Genomic DNA, 18418 nt, shown 5'->3' on the forward strand with positions numbered 1-18418 from the left:
CCAGAATACTTTCTCTTCAGCCTCTCCATGGACTAGAGTGTGCAGCACACGTTTTATTTCTTAAAATTGAATAAGGTGCTGAGCAGCGTACCTGGACACCATCTAAACCTGACACACACCCAGTTCAAACGCTGCCAAGATCTCTCTACTGTGAGGCTCTTTCTATTAACACTGAGCCTTCAGCACAGTTTCCTGAACGTGTTTTTCTTATATCCTCCTATATTATATTCTTAATTGATATTTAGGGTCCTGCACGTGCAATTGCCCAGATGATAAATACTATTTTAATCTTATGTTATTGATTCTTCCCCAGGCACCGGGGAGACCTAAGAGATAGATGCTGTATTATTATTCCTAGAATAAAAAAAAAATTAGAACCACTGATAATAGAGGTTTTATGTTCTCAGTTTAAAATTTCTAGTGTGAATGCAGTTGTAAGAGAAAATACCAAAACTTTGTATGGGATAAAATAACATGAATTCTCCAACTGAGATAGTGTGGAAAGACACAGCCTGTGTCTTCTGGGCTTCAATTCTGGGGGAAAAAAAAATTATTCCCAACACCTAGATTGTTTCAAAAATGTTGATTTGTACCCAGTCATGTTACTTATTAGTAAACAGTGGCTTCTAAGGGTTTATGATTACAAACAGAAAATATTTCCCTGAGAGGGAGCTCTGATGAGAGTGTCATAACAGAGAGTGACTACGAAGGTAATCCCAGAGTATCGGGGATGATGTGGAAGACACCACGGAAGGCGAATGAAGAGTGGGTGATGTGAGAAGCCAGCCGGAACTGAGCTACTGCAGGTGCATAACCAAAAAGCAACAGTGCTGGAAGGAGTTCTAAAGTCTCATAATTAGCACAGTGTAGAATTATGCATGGACAGAGAAAATTTCTGATGCCATAGAAAATAAAATTCAGAAAAAACCCCACAAATTTATCATTCAATACCAAAATACCATAACACATTTGCAAATATAGACTTTTAAATTAATGTTATTGGAACAGCACGGTAGCTTTAAGATAAGAAAGCTTTAAATGATGCGTAGGTTTAAATAGTGTAGAAAGTAAGTGAAATAATGAAAACATTCTAAATTAAAATTTGTATAATCTTGAAGCAAGAAAACTTTAACTTTGGCTCAAAATTAAAATTCAGGACACAGAACCTGAAAAAAAATTAACTACGCAAATGTAGGTAATTCTACTTGATGGAAATGAGCATGCACCAAAAGTAAAGTTAAACTAGTGTGGGTAAAGTTTTGGAAAAAATATGTCATATCTCAGATAGATTTTTATTTTCCAATACAAAAAATATATATATATTTTTTAGTTATCAAGGAAAAGTCTAAAATGAAATTAGAAAATGATACAAATAGTTTAAGGAACACTTCACAGAAAACAGAGGGAAGCAATTGTTTAAAAATGGGAAGATACTCAACTTGTTAATGAACAAGGAATAACATTTAACTCTACAGAGATTTAGTTGTGAAAAATAATCTGATATTTTTCTATGTAGTTTTCTGGTAAAGCACATTAATACACTAATAATATTGAGAAAAACTCTGATAGAAATTAAAATTTATCCTATAATAAAAATAGCATACCAAATTGGCAAAATATGAGCATTAGAAAAAAAAAACTGCTGTTGGACTACTGAGAAAACTTTGAGAAAGAAATATGGATTTTTATTAATACATTAGAATAGAGTAGGAAAATCTTCTAAGGGTTTAACACATTTACATATTTTGAAAGTTAAATAGCGAAAGAGTTGTAAGTACATGTTTCTATACTGTTAAAGTGAAGAAAGTTTTTCTCAACTGACTCAGAATTAGAATGCAGAATGCAAAAACCTACAAAAAAAATCTACACAAAAATAAATGATTCTACTTGGTATAACCTTACACTAAAAGTAAAACTGAAATGTTTTGATAAAGATGACAAAATATAATTCCTCACCTAAAGTGCTTTTTGCTTTTATTAATAACCTCCACTTAAATATCAGGAAGTGAAAATAAAACAAAAGTAGAAAAATGAACCAAGTAGTTAAGTGACAGTTCACAGAAAAGGGAGGGAAATCATCATTTAAAAATAGGGACGAAATCTGAATGGCATTTAAGAAAAAGGAATGAAAAACGTATATTGTGTAGATTTAGTACATAAAGCAGTCTAAGATATTTCCCCAACCAATCTCTTGGGAAAATATACTTTTTACACTCCTGAGAATGCAAATGCCTAAACCTGTGGAGGAGAACTGGGCACCTTCAATTACCCTTTGAATCAATCAACATGCGTTAAGTACAATTTTATGCCATTTTGCATTTCTCAGCATTGTTTGTAAAAGATGATCAGTTACCCAATTGTGAATGAGCAGGTGGACTGTCTCTCTCTGACGTAATGAGCCTTCATTTTGATGTTGTCATTGACTTTTTACTTTTTCCATAGCTATCTGTTTCCTTCAAAATAGGAGTTTTGTAATGTTTTATCCAAATTTGTCTAGTGTTTTCAGTAGGAAGAATGTCTTGCTGTGACCCTCTATGTCACAATCAGAAATGAAAGTTACTTCTTCATTGTTTAAATGTTCCTAATTATGCAAGGAGATCCAACCAGCCCATCCTAAAGGAGATCAGTCCTGGGTGTTCATTGGAAAGAATGATGCTGAAGCTGAAATCCAATACTTGGGCCACCTCATGCGAAGAATTGACTCATTGGAAAAGACCCTGATGCTGGGAGGGATTGGGGGCAGGAGGAGAAGGGGACGACAGAGGATGAGGTGGCTGGATGGCATCAGCGACTCGATGGGCATGGGTTTGAGTAAACTCTGGGAGTTGGTGATGGACAGGGAGGCCTAGCATGCTGCGATTCATGGGGTCGCAAAGAGTTGGACGGATACAACTGAGCTACTGAACTGAACCGAATTATATTCAACTTGATTTTACTACATAAAATATTGTTTTTGTGTACTTTATAATCCCTCCTTCAATAATCTTATTCATTTACTAATATATCTCCTCTATATATTGCCAGTGAACTTTACCTTTTTACCTCTTTATCCCTTCATAGTGTAGCACTTTAAAATTTAAACATCTATAGTAATCTTTATTTAATGAGAATGAGTCTGTTATAGATATTTTCATATTATTTTGTTATCTAATCATTTACAAAATTTTGAGAGTAGAAGCAAGTTATATTCCCAAGTAGAGGAAATTGGATTTCAGAGTAATTAAATCATCAACCCAGTGGCATAGCTATTGAATATCAGAGCTTGTTCTGTGTCCTATATCATTAGATGTTTTTCCAATTCTGCACATATTTTTCTTCCACTGAGAGATCATTTTACACCAGAGGCCAGAGTGCATTCACATAATCATTTAACTTTGTTGTTCATTGCTCCTGAAATCAAGAATTTTTTTTCCATCAGTAAGAAGAGGGAAAAAAAAATCTTGTTACTTTTCTATCCCAGAAGAGAATTAGTGTTTTTTGTCCCGAGATATCCCTAAAGATTTCAAGAGCCAGAGATTCTGGTATAAGAGTTCAAATGCTTAATACTCATAGCATGTTTTAACTGGGCACTCAGTTCATTTTCACAGGTAATATGAAAGGATTTTCATTGATTACAAGATATTTTAGAAGCGATAACCTTAAATCTCATACTAGATTCTATGCCTTAATATTTAAGTCTTAGATAAATTTTTCTAGTTAATTCAGAACTGAATTAAGGATTGAGTGAGGAAATTTATTAGAACGTAGTAGGGGAAACAAAAAAGACTCCCTGAATTTTTAGCCCAATGTGGCTATAAATAAGAAAAAATTTTAATTTCCTAGATGGAAGACAGCAGTCAGAATAAGGTATAAATAAATGGCTATATTTAAACTTTAGGAAATTATTAAATGGAAAGAAAATTATTTATTAAACAGCCGTTGGGTATATGTCTTTTGAAGATCATTATTTTTTCTCATGGGGGATATAAATTAATTTTAAATTTATTTCACTAGTTGATTAATCTAGAAGCTACAGTAAGATTTTTGTTTCATTTTATTTTCATAGTCTACTTAAGCTTGATTTAAAAAAGATTCAGGCACATAAGAATGTTAATTTGTACTTCTAGGAGCATAGCAATTCCGGAATTGTGGCATGTTACAGTTAGCTTGTGATATGTTGCTGGTAATAGCATGGGGTCTGGCAACAGAGAAATTTGTACTTCAGCCTTGATGCCTCTAGTAATTCACTGTGTGAGCTTACTCAGTTCATAGGTCTAGCTGGTCCTTCAGTTTTCTAATCTATAAAAGAATTCCCATTTTTGTTGCAGGTTGCTATGTAGACTCTTTCTCTCAAAGTGAAATCAGCTAGATGCAAACACAATTAGTTCTAATTTCCTTAATTAGTGGCCAGAATCGCCTGTTTGATGGGCATCCTGGATGAAGTAAATGACCCCATACTTTTTGTCTGTGTGTGCTAAGTCATGTCTGACTCTTTGCCACCCCATGGTCTGGCCCACTAGGCTCCTCTGTCCATGGAATTTTCCAGGCAAAAGTACTGCATTAGATTGCCATTTCCCTCTCCAGGTTATCTTCATGATGCAGGGATCAAACCCACATCTCCTGCATTGGCAGCTCGATTCTTTACCACTAGCACCACCTGGGACACACTTTTTGTTTATCATTCCTCATTGTTCTACAATGAAATAGGTAATTGCTCTAATGAAGTATGATTAAGAATAATATATGCCTTCATTCATAATCCACCTTTGGTACCTATGGCTGATTCATGTTGAAGCTCAATAGAAAACAATAAAATCTGCATAGCAATTATCCTTCAATTAAAGAATAAATAAATTTTAAAAGAATGGAATCCAAAAAAGAAAATAGATCAGAGATATAAAGGTTTATGAGAAAGTTGTAAAGTACAAAATTATCAGAATATTTAAGTAAACATACTATTATTTTATTGATATGCCCCACATCAGAATGTAATGAAAGAGAATGTTTAAGATGATTGATAGGATTAAATACTGGAATTCAGTTACTTTAATTTCATGGGAATGATATTTTTAATTTATATTAAGTGTCGTGTAACACATAAGCTTAACTAAAAGAAGAGCTACTTAGATTTTGCTTTGGGGTCCATTTATTATCCAATGCTTTGACAAAAATTTGATTTCCTAGATCCCTATTTATTTATAACTGTCCCGTCAAGTTAAGAAAAAAATTTGATAACCCTATATGCAGGACAGATAAAGAGACACAGATGTACAGAACAGACTTTGGGACTCTGTGGGAGAAGGCGAGGGTGAGATGTTCTGAGAGAACAGCATTGAAACAAGTATACTATCAAGGGTGACACAGATCACCAGCCCAGCTTGGATGCATGAGACAAGTGCTCAGGGCTGGTGCACTGGGAAGACCCAGAGGGATGGGGTGGGGAGGGAGGTGGGAGGGGGGATCAGGATGGGGAACACATGTAAATCCATGGCTGACTCATGTCAATGTATGGCGAAAACCACTACAATATTGTAAAGTAATTAGCCTCCAACTAATTAAATGAAAAAAAAAAAAAAGAAAAAATTTGAAACAAATTATAGTCATATTTAACATGTATGCATCCTCACATATAATTGATACTTTAATAAAACATTTTAATGCATCTCATAAATAAGAAATCTGTTGTCACACCATGTTCATGTAGTCGAACAAAATATGCACCAAAATTTTGATCAATTTTATTCTTTCATTTGAAGGCTCGAGTTACTTTGGCTAAATCACATTAGGGGTAAATCTGCGATCAATATTAAGGTTCTAGAGTTAGATACAATATTTTTTGTCTTCCACAACTGTGCTGTCTCGAACACTCCAGTTAAATAAAAATTAGAATAAAATAAAGCTAAAGTTTCCCTCGTGAAGGTTAGTGACCATATATTAAGAATTCTTTATTAGACAATCTCGATGTAGTCTTCAAAATTTGTCTCATATTTTTATTATCTTTACTGTGTTTCTTATCTAATTCCTATTTTGAAACTGATTCTTGTCGGTCAATATTTTTGTGTGTAATATATGGATTCTTGAAGGAGAAAGACTGATAATAACGAATTAAAAATGACTATATTGTCAATACTCAAATAATACATTTAGTACGCTTAATACCTTTAATGTTAAAATAAACTTGATGGTTTCATAAGATACCTTATTAATATAACCATTCAAACTAAATTGGAATTTTTATAAAACATTTATAATACATTTGTGTGTGTATATGTGTTTTCAAGAGTAATATGTGAATTAAAAAAGATAAATATTTGATTTAATTATATATTATATTTGTACCATATATATTTCTCTAAGGATTAAGTAATGTTTTCCTTTTTGATTTGAAAACTCCATAGTTGAAAAATTATTTAAGAAAAATTTTCAAGTGAATGGTGGAGCTATCTGGGAAAATGAAGACATGAGGCTTTGTTTTCCTTCTAAAGGTGATTTCACGCTGATTTGCTCACTCTCTATTTGATGCATGCAAGTCTCACTATAACAGAGATATAGTGCATTCCATGTTAGTAATATAAGCTCTTAGTAGATCACTGAATTCAGCTCATTTCCACCCGCAGCAGATTTTTCATTCTTTCAAATAAATGTCGATCTATATAGTACACTGAAGAAAACCAAGAGTCGTGATACTGAAATCTTGGTCCTATACATGGTAAATGAAATATCTAATTGCTTCAATGCTGGAGACTTTAGGTACAGATACTGATGACCTTTTAACATTTTGCTTGTTTGTTATGCACTTTGCTTTCTTCATACTCCACTGAATAAGCAACAGTCTGACATCATAGGGAAATATGAGCCATAATAAAATACCACGTTGTGATTTACACAGTCATGTGCTTCTTTTAGCAATACCTTTTCTAAAGAGTTTTACTATTTGTCATCAGGAGATATTTACAGTTAGTCCTACTTATATCCAAGGGTTCTACTTCCCTGGATTCAAGCAACTGCAGATCCAAAGTATTGTGAAAATAAAAACTTGCAGAGTTCAAAAAGTAAAACAAATTTGCAGCACATCAACTATTTTAAAAGCATTTAATTGTATTCACAACCTTTTAGACAACATGCACATTATATTAGGTTTTGTAAGTAATCTATAGATGGGTTCAAGTATGTGAGAAGAGGTGTGCTGCTTATATTGTAAATGTCTCCCCATTTTATATAAAGAACTTGTGCCTCTTTCATTTAGGTATGGGGGAGGGGGGGTTCTGGAACTACATGCCTCCCACCTAGGGATGACTGTTTCTTATGTAATTATAAAATATTCAGGACCAGAATGCCCAAGTGGTTAAGGCGCTGGACTTAAGATCCAATGGATTTATATCCTTGTGGGTTCGAGCCTCACTTCTGGTACAAGTGGATCTGCTTGGGCTTCCCTGGTGACTCAGAGTATAAAGAATCTGCCTGCAATGCAGGAAATCCAGGTTCGGCCACTGGGCCAGGAAGATTCCCTGAAGGGAATGGCCACCACCCACTCCAGTCTTCCTGCCTAGACGGAGGAGCCTGGCGAGCTGCAGTCCATGGGGCTGCAAAGAGTTGGACATGACTAAGTGATATCACAGCAATAATAATAATCCCATTTCCTAGTAACCTGGGGGCATGATAATGTTAAGTAATTTTCACATTGGCTTTTAACATTTAAATTTAATACTATCTTCTGATGTCAATGTATTTGTTCACATTTTACAAACTGTAAACTTCATGCATGCTGTAGAAAATCTGGGATTAGCACTCAGATGTGTATTTTCTACTATAATAATTTTGGGATTAAAAACTCCTATATTCATTTGTCTTTGTGAATTTTTAGATGACATAATATGAAAGTGAGCAGTCATAAGTTTAACAGAAAATAGATTGGAAGTTAAAACATATAAACTGGAATTATTTTTAACATGAAAAATTATTAATTTTTAAAAATTATTTATTTTTAATTTATTTTTACAGAGTAAGCATCCACTTGGACTCAACTTTTAATCACTGGACTATTCCCTCACTGAAAAGGATTTCTAAGAAACAGACGTGAGGATATAATTGGTGGACTCTATTTTCCCCATATATTGCTTTTGGAACTTAAAAATGAAAACTGAGACGTCAGGGTCACCGTCAGATTTAGATTTATACAGGATTCAGATAAAAAATAGGACTGAGGTCACCATGTTCATACTGATGGGCTTTACAGATGATTTTGAGATGCAAATCTTTCTATTTTTACTATTTCTAGCAATCTATCTTTTTACAATGATAGGGAACTTGGGGTTGGTTTTCTTGGTCATTATGGATTCCCGGCTCCACAACCCCATGTACTATTTTCTGACAGCATTATCATTATTGGATGCCTGCTATTCTTCTGTTATCACACCCAAAATGCTGATCAATTTCCTATCAGAGAATAAAGCCATTTCCTTTCTTGGATGTGCCACGCAGATGTTTCTCTTTCTTACTTGTGGGACCACAGAATGCTTCATCTTGGCCGCAATGGCCTATGATCGCTATGTAGCCATCTACAACCCTCTCCTGTATTTAGTTAAAATGTCACGCAGGGTCTATGTGCCACTTATAATTTCCTGCTATGCTGTTGGCATCTTGCATGCTACTTTGCACACCGTGGCTACTTTCAGCCTCTCCTTCTGTGCCTCCAATGAAATCAGATATGTCTTCTGTGACATCCCTCCCCTCCTCGCTATTTCTTGCTCTGATACGCGCATGAACCAGCTTCTAGTTTTCTATTTTGCAGGCTCTATTGAGATATCCACCATATTGATTGTTGTGATCTCCTATGGTTTCATCCTGTTGGCCATTCTGAGGATGCATTCTGCTGAAGGGAGAAGGAAAGTCTTTTCTACATGTGGCTCTCACCTAACCGGAGTGTCCATTTTTCATGGCACGGTTCTCTTTATGTACGTGAGACCCACTTCCAGCTACGCCTTGGATCATGACATGATCGTGTCTGTATTTTACACCATCATAATTCCCATGTTGAATCCCATCATCTATAGTTTGAGGAACAAAGATGTCAAAGAGGCAATGAAGAAAGTGTCTGGGAAAAATTGGTTTACCAACAAAGTATATTTTTCACACTAAACATTAATCTGAAATAAATTAAGACTGATGTTTTTTGTTTTCAAATGAAAAATTATAATTAAAATATTTTATATTAGTTTATTTGTGTCTACCTGCTATTCTTCGATGTTTAAAATAAAGAATATAGTCAACCCACTACATGTGCAGTTTCTGCACATACAGGAAACTGTGGCATCTATGAACATCTATCTCCACATAACATGGGTATGTAATATGTATTTTATTATCATATTCATATGGACTTTATATATATGTACATATATATATCTACAGATAAACATAGCTGTATGTTTATCATATATATATATATATATATATATATACACATACATATCTACAGATAAACACATACATATGTATACACACATACACACATATGCATATATAGATACTGGTTGTTAATTTCTGGAACTCTCTTGCTTTTTCGATGATCCATCGGATGTTAGCAATTTGATCTCTGGTTCCTCTGCCTTTTCTAAAACCAGCTTGAACATCTGGAAGTTCATGGTTCACGTATTGCCGAAGCCTGGCTTGGAGAATTTTGAGCATTACTTTACTAGCGTGCGAGATGAGTACAATTGTGCAGTAGTTTGAGCATTCTTTGGCATTGCCTTTCTTTGGGATTGGGATGAAAACTGACGTTTTCCTGCCCTGTGGCCACTGCTGAGTTTTCCACATTTGCTGGCATATTGAGTGCAGCACTTTCACAGCATCATCTTTCAGGATTTGAAACAACTCAACTGGAATTCCATCATCTCCACTAGCTTTGTTCCTAATGAGCTTCCTAAGGCCCACTGGACTTCACATTCCAGGATGTCTGGCTCTAGTCGAGTGATCACACTATCGTGATTACCTGGGTTGTGAAGATCTTTTTTTGTACAGTTCCTCTGTGTATTCTTGCCCCCTCTTCTTAATATCTTTTGCTTCTGTTGGGTCCCTACAATTTCTGTCTTTTATCAAGCCCATCTTTGTGTGAAATATTCCCTTGCTATCTCTAATTTTCTTGAAGAGACCTCTAGTCTTTCCCATTTTTTTGTTTTCCTCTATTTCTTTGCACTGATCGCTGAGGAAGGCTTTCTTATCTCTCCTGGCTATTTGTTGGAACTCTGCATTCAAATGGGTATATTTTTCTTTTTCTGTTTTGCTTTTTGCTTCCCTTCTTTTCACAATAGAACATCTATTTCTGCTTCATTGACTATGCCAAAGCCTTTGACTGTGTGGATCACAATAAACTCTGGAAAATTCTGAAAGAGATGGGAATACCAAACCACCTGACCTGCCTCTTGAGAAACCTCTACGCAGGTCAGGAAGCAACAATTAGAACGGGACAGGAACAACAGACTGGTTCCAAATAGGAAAAAGAGTACATCAAAGCTGTGTATTTTCACCCTGCTTATTTAACTTATATGCAGAGTACATCATGAGAAACGCTGGGTTGGAGGAAGCACAGGTTGGAATCAAGATTGCCCAGAGAAATATCAATAACCTCTGATATGCAGATGGCACCACCCTTATGGCCGAAAGTGAAGAAGAACTCAAGAGCCTCTTGATGAAAGTGAAAGAGGAGAGTGAAAAAGTTGGCTTAAAGCTTAATATTCAGAAAACTAAGATCATGGCATCTGGTCCCATAACTTCATGGCAAATAGATGGGAAAACGGTGGAAACAGTGGCTGACTTTATTTTTCTGGGCTCCAAAATCACTGCAGATGGTGATTGCAGCCTTGAAATTAAGAAGACTCTTACTCCTTGAAGGAAAGTTATGACAACCTAGACAGCATATTGAGAAGCAGAGACATTACTTTGTCAATAATGGTCCATCTAGTCAAGGCTATGGTTTTTCCAGTGGTCATGTATGGATGTGAGAGTTGGATTATAAAGAAAACTGAGCGCTGAAGAATTGATGCTTTTGAACTGTGGTGTTGGAGAAGACTCTTGAGAGTCCCTTGGACTGCAAGGAGATCGAAACAGTCAATCCTAGAGGAGATCAGTCCTGGGTGTTCATTGGAAGGACTGATGATGAAGCTGAAACTCCAATACTTTGGCCACCTGATGCGAACAGCTGACTCATTGGAAAACACCCTGATGCTAGGAAAGATTGAGGGCAGGAGGAGAAGGGGACGACAGAGGATGAGATGGCTGGATGGCATCACCAACTCAATGGACATGGGTTTGGCTAGACTCTGGGAGTTGGTGATGGACAGGGATGCCTGGCCTGCTGTGATTCATGGGGTCGCAAGGAGTAAGACATGACAGAGCCACTGAACTGAACTGAACGGATAATAGATTCACCTTGCTATATAGCTGAAACTACCAGAACATTGTAAATCAACTATACTGCAATAAATTTTTTTTTTCATTTATTTTTATTAGTTGGAGGCTAATTACTTTACAATATTGTAGTGGATTTTGTCATACATTGACATGAATCAGCCATGGATTTACATGTATTCCCAATCCCGATCCCCCCTCCCACCTCCCTCTCCACTTGATTCCTCTGGGTCTTCCCAGTGCACCAGGCCCGAGCACTTGTCTCATGCATCCAACCTGGGCTGGTGATCTGTTTCACCATGGATAATACACATGTTTCAATGCTGTTCTCTCAAAACATCCCACCCTCGCCTGCTCCCATAGAGTCCAAAAGTCTGTTCTATACATCTGTGTCTCTTTTTCTGTTTTGCATATAGGGTTATCATTACCATCTTTCTAAATTCCATATATATGTGTTAATATACTGTATTGGCCTTTATATTTCTGGCTTACTTCACTCTGTATAGTGGGCTCCAGTTTCATCCATCTCATTAGAACTGATTCAAATGAATTCCTCTTAATGGCTGAGTAATATTCCATGGTGTGTATGTACCACAGCTTCCTTATCCATTCGTCTGATGATGGGCATCTAGGTTGCTTCCATGGCCTGGCTATTATAAACAGTGCTGCGATGAACATTGGGGTGCACGTGTCTCTTTCAGATCTGGTTTCCTCAGTGTGTATGCCCAGAAGTGGGATTGCTGGGTCATATGGCAGTTCTATTTCCAGTTTTTTAAGGAATCTCCACACTGTTTTTCATAGTGGCTGTACTAGTTTGCATTCCCACCAACAGTGTAAGAGGGTTCCCTTTTCTCCATACCCTTCCAGCATTTATTGCTTGTAGACTTTTGGATAGCAGCCATCCTGACTGGCATGTAATGGTACCTCATTGTGGTTTTGATTTGCATTTCTCTGATAATGAGTGATGTTGAGCATCTTTTCAAGTGTTCGTCAGCCATCTGTATGTCTTCTTTGGAGAAATGTCTGTTTAGTTCTTTGGCCCATTTTTTGATTGTGTCATTTATTTTTCTGGAATTGAGCTGCAGGAGCTGTTTGTATGTTTTTGAGATTAATCCTTTGTCTGTTTCTTCATTTGCTATGATTTTCTCCCAATCTGAGGGCTGTCTTTTCACCTTGCTTATAGTTTCATTTGTTGTGCAAAAGCTTTTAAGTTTCATTAGGTCCCATTTGTTTAGTCTTGCTTTTATTTCCAATATTCTTGGAGGTGGGTCATAGGGGACCCTGCTGTGATTTATGTCGGACAGTGTTTTTCCTATGTTCTCTTCTAGGAGTTTTATAGTTTCTGGTCTTACATTTAGATCTTTAATCCATTTTGAGTTTATTTTTGTGTATGGTGTTAGAAGGTGTTCTAGTTTCGTTCTTTCACAAGTGGTTGACCAGTTTTCACAGCACCACTTGTTAAAGAGGTTGTCTTTTTTCCGTTGTATATCCTCGCCTCCTTTGTCAAAGTTAAGGTGTCCATAGGTTCGTGGATTTATCTCTGGGCTCTCTATTCTGTTCCATTGATCTATATTTCTGTCTTTGTGCCAGTACCATACTGTCTTGATGACTGTGGCTTTTTAGTAGAGCCTGAATGTTTTGCTTTTAACTTTTATAATTCTATTAGTTTGTTTTGCTATTAATATCTAATGTCTTAATTTGAATATGAACTTTTCAATGAATACCATGTCAGTGCATCCCACATGATTTGGTAAAGCAGATCTTTGTATCAATACCAATATTTCTGTATTTTTTTTCTTTATTTGTCTTTGGATTAGAGTTTGCTTTTTGATTTATTTTTCAATGCTTAAATAGAACAGCTTCAGGAGTTGTTGTTTTAAAAATTGTCTTTTATTTCAAAACAGAATGCGGTATGCTCCTGTGTTGGCTGCCATGCATGCGAAGTCACTTCAGTCATGTCCAGCTCGTTGCAGCTCTATGGACTGTAGTCTACCAGGCCCTCCCCCCTCTCCCGCCTGTAGGATTTCCTAAGATGATTGCTGGGTCATACGGTAAGTGTATGTTTCATTTCATAAGATACTGTCTGATTATTATTTGAAGTGACTGCTCCACTTTGCTTCCTGTCAGCAATGGATGAGATCTCCAGTTACATAGCATCCTTGTGAGCACTTTGCATTGCCGTTTACTATTATATTCTAGTCATTCTAATATGTATATGGGATAACACAGTGATTTTATTTTACTTTCAACATGGTGATTTTAAATTATATTTCCCTAATTGCAAATGGTGTTGAGCATTTTTTTTAAATTTAAGTTTCCATCTGTGTATCTTCTGTGATAAAGTATCTGTACTCTATATCCATGCTGTACTGTTAATCACTTTATTTTCATATTATTAAGATTTAGTATTCTTTTAAGCTATTATCCACATTCAGCATCATTATTTTGAAAAAGGGTTATTCTTCTTGTATGTATTTTCCTTAACAGCTTTGTCAAAAATCAGTTGACTATACTGTATAAATTTATTTCTGAAAAGTCTATTTTGTTGCAGACTTACATGTCTATCCTCTCATTAGTGCCACAATATCTTGGTTATTTTAGGTTTGTGTTAAATCTCAAAATTATGTGAGGCCTCAAACATTTTCAAAAATGTTTTGAATTCTTTAGCTCCTTTACATTTTCATAAAAATTATATTTTATTACCTTGTCTTTTTTGTAATAATGGTTGTTTAGTTTTAAGTAGGGTTCCACTGAATATAAAGATCTTTTGGGGTTGCATTTAATTAGTAGAGCCTGTATTCACAGTTGGACTGTTTACAAAATTCCTCCCTTCTTTCTTCCCTCCTTTTCTCCTTTCTTCCCTCCTTTTTATTCCTTCCTGCTTCTTTTCATTCTTTTCTTTGCTTTTCTCTTCCTTTTTCTGTCTTTGGTTTAGTCCTCAGACTCTATCATCGGCACTACTTAATTACTGATTTAGAATCTCTGGATGTAGACTGGAAGCAAGTATGTATTGTTTCACAATTGTTTGAAAACAATTTAAATGCATTGCTAGGTACTAATTTATGGAATGGTATATGGCACACTCCAAAACACAAGTCTCCATGCAACTCAGAAAGCTTGGAATTTATCTGCCCATATCTCTAATTTAAAAGGTTCTACTACACAGAATATTAAAGTTATCTGTATACAGTCCCATGTCTCCTGTCAAACTACCTATTCATATATTTATATCTTACCTCTTCTATTAAACTATGCACTAAAATTTAATATATCTAAACTGTTTATTTAAACAATTTGTCTCTCATAATACTCAGAAATGTAGCACGTTTAAGTTTAAGTAACTATAATAATCATCACTAAATGATTATGAATTCTGTCATAGTTTATGTTTTCACAAAAATTCATTATGTGTATGTAAAGAATTTTGAGAGAAGCAACGCCATATACTTCTGGGAGATAAAGGTTATATTTCCTGGTACATAGATATTTAGTGTCAGAATGAGGACTATGTCCTATATCATTAGATTTAATTTCCAATTCTATGAATAGCTTTTTTCCACTGAGGGATCATTTTATTCAGAGGCCCACTGCACTTATTTAATTTTATCTATAATAAGAGTTCATTGCTACAGAACCAGCCACTCATTTACTATGGGGGGAAATAACCAAATCAGGTGGTTACTTTCAGTCTCAGAAGAGAATCAGTGTGTTTACTTCTTCGGGTTTCCCTGTGGATTTCAAGAAGAGCTTGGCAATCTGATGTAAGACTCCTAATGCCTAGTATTCATATATACCGTAACTGAGCAATTCATTTCCACAGATAAGAGGAAAGGTTTTTCATCACTTATAAAACATTTTAGAAGCTTTAAGAATTCCAGGGAACATTTTAGAGAAGTAGAACCCACTCTTACTATAATTAGGTATATAGAACTATAGATTAGAACATTAATTTCCTCAATGGAAGATAACAGAAGGAGGATGGTAGGAATAAAAAGTTGATTTAAACAAGACAAAATATTAAATGGAGAGATAGTTAACTATCGACTAGCAACTTGGTAAGTGCCATTTGGAGATTAAGATGTTTTTCTCATGGAGGGATAGAAATAAATTTGAAATCTATTTTGCTAGTCAGTTAATTGCTCTAAAAACTACTTCTAGTTTTTTTTTTGTTTTGCTTTAATGCCCTGATTCCTAAACTAAGGGGTCATTTGTATAAATGAATTCACATATGTGACGATATTACTTGGCACTATTTCTGGGGTATGTCATTCCCAGAACTATGGCATATCGCAAAGAGTATGCAATATGGTCAAGTGGGAATAGCTAACATGCGCAACAGAGACTCCTGAATCTGAATCCTGACTCTGCTAGTAGCTTATTATGTAAACTTGGCTAACCCATGGGTCTAGCTGGTCCTTAGGTTTCTCCTGTATAAGATGCTGGATTATTAACTGCAGGTTGCTATGCAGGTCACATAAGATGAAGTACACAAAAGTTCTAACACCTGAAAGCAAAAGTGAAGTCGCTCAGTTGTGTCTGACTCTTTGCAACCCCGTGAACTGCAGTCCACCAGGCGCTCCGTCCATGGGATCTTCCAGGCAAGAGTATTGGAGGGGGTGGCCATTTCCTTCTCGAGGGGATCTTCCCGACCCAGGGATCAAACCCAGGTCTCCCGCATTGTAGGCAGATGCTTTTATCATCTGAGCCAGCAACACCTAGTAGCTCCGGGGAGCGGCTTGAAAGAGCTGACTCTGGGAGCTGCCTTGATTATCAAGGGTTCCTTCAAGGACATAGCTCTCTGTCCCGCCACCCCTCTGAATTTACTATTCAAAGTTAAACAGAACACTAATAAGCCTTGAATGCACACAAGACACAGACAGATAGCCTTTTTACGATTACCCCTAAGATAAATCAGGATGCCATTCCTGTGCTCTGGCGCCTAGTGAGAGTTCTAATTATTGTTATCTTAAAGATGATGTACATGGGGAAGAATTTTCTTTGTGATGTCTCCTTCTTGGTTTAAGTATAAATGAAGCTTAGAGAAATAAAGGAGCATCGTTGACTGCAGCGATCCTCTCGACCCCATCTGTCCTGTGTCTTTATTTCTTAGCCTAAAGGAACGCGTCGTGTTGCTCGCTGAAATCTCCCGGCTGGTCCGGCAAGTACCACTTAATAACACGTGGTAACTGCTATCACATCTTTCCTTCAAGACTGGTGTTTGTAGTATTTTTTCACAGATGTTAAGTGCTACATGTTTTCTCAGTATATGAGAGTTGAGGAGATTATTTGATTTTAGTTTTCCAGAATGTGGCTATTTTGTTAAAAATTTGGAATCTATACTTTTGGTTTTCAGGCTCTACCTCTTAGAGTAGTATTTGCTGGATATAATCAGTTCTAATATTATCTATAGTGAAGCAGATCACCAGCCCAGGTGGGATGCATGAGACAAGTGCTCGGGCCTGGTGCACTGGGAAGACCCAGAGGAATCGGGTGGAGAGGGAGGTGGGAGGGGGATCGGGATGGGGAAGACATGTAACTCTATGGCTGATTCATGTCAATGTATGACAAAACCCACTGAAATGTTGTGAAGTAATTAGCCTCCAACTAATAAAATAAATAAATTAAAAAATATATTAGTTGATAGAAGTGCCTGTGCTGGAGCACCTTGGATGCAAGAGATAAACTCCATACATTTTATGGAATATGATATTACAGTCTTATTCATAATACAGTTACTGGGAACATCATTACCTTAAAAAAATACCTATAATGATAGGCCAATACACAGGTTTCTCCATTTAAATAAGAGAAGCATTCTGTAAGGTCAAGTAATTCCTCTAAAGTAAAATTGTAAAACAGTGAGTAAACTAATAGATTATTAATTTTATATTAATGCCTATGTAAGATAGACTGGTATTTATATGTGTTTTATGCATTCATGACATGCGTAAATAATCTTTAATTTTTTTCAATATTTTTAGGCTACATAGTTCTACACATTTTTTCAAATTGTTGCAAATCTCCAAATTTGGATCTACACAGTTCAACCCCTGTTGGTCAAGGGTTGATAGAGAACTATTGGTGCATTTTCATATTTTGCTTGCATAATTTTTTCTTCTTTTCACTGTGTTTTTTTTTTTTTTTTTTGCCTAATTCCTGTTTTGTATCTGGCACTCTCTAGTAAATACTTTTGTACAACTATACTTCCTTTCTTGAAAGAGAGAAAAGAGAGATGAGAGAGAGAGAGAGACAGAGAGAAATAGATGAGGGTAAAAGAAAACGAGAAAATTTTAAAAAATAAATATATTTTTGTGATACTCAAGCTATACATTAATATATTTCATCTTATTATTTTGGTTTTATGTTATTTTATTAATGTAGCTTTCAAACTAAACTAGTTCATTCTAATACTTTCATGCATTGTGCTATTATTGGGGCTTCCCAGGTGGCACAAGTGGTGAAAACCCCACCGACCAATACTGGAGACAAAAGAGCCGTGGGGTCCTGCAGTGGTCAGGATAGAGCAGCCTGGGTCAGGAAGATTCCCTGAAGGAGGGCTGGAGATACACTCCAGTATTCTTGCCTGGATAATCCACAGACAGAGGAGCCTGGTGGGCTAAGGTCCATAGGGTCGCAAATTTGGACAAGACTGAAATAACTTAGCACACGCATCATGCTATTATTATTATTATTACTGCTACTACTTGTTATGTGTGTTAGAAAAGTTATCCATGTGAATCTAGAAGGAAGTTTCTGGGAAAACGAAGACATATAACTTTTTTTTTTTTTTCCTGATAATCATTTGCTTCTCCTCTTGATATAGGAAAGTCTTAACAAAACAAAAATATAAAGTTTCATGTTAAGAATATAAATATTTGTAAGTCATTGAATTCAATGCAGTCCTCTGCATTACAGATTTTGCACACCCTAAGTGCATGTTGGTCTATGGAAAGCCGAGGAAGAACAAGAGTCAACAGGCTGAAATCTTGCCCTTACATCACAGATGCAATACGTAATTATGTTTCAAAGATAG

General features: G+C 36.0%; 1 protein-coding gene across 1 annotated transcript; it reads left to right on the plus strand.

Annotated features, from left to right (window-relative positions):
* Window positions 1-8067: 8067 nt before the first annotated feature.
* On the plus strand, window positions 8068-9117 carry LOC136175376 (olfactory receptor 5T1-like; the record flags this gene model as incomplete). Its single annotated transcript, XM_065945696.1, has 1 exon — window positions 8068-9117. A coding segment is annotated over one exon (1050 nt), but the record flags the coding sequence as incomplete, so codon positions are not given.
* Window positions 9118-18418: the final 9301 nt, after the last annotated feature.

Source organism: Muntiacus reevesi, chromosome 9 (assembly GCF_963930625.1).
Source record: "Muntiacus reevesi chromosome 9, mMunRee1.1, whole genome shotgun sequence".
Taxonomy (NCBI): domain Eukaryota; kingdom Metazoa; phylum Chordata; class Mammalia; order Artiodactyla; family Cervidae; genus Muntiacus; species Muntiacus reevesi.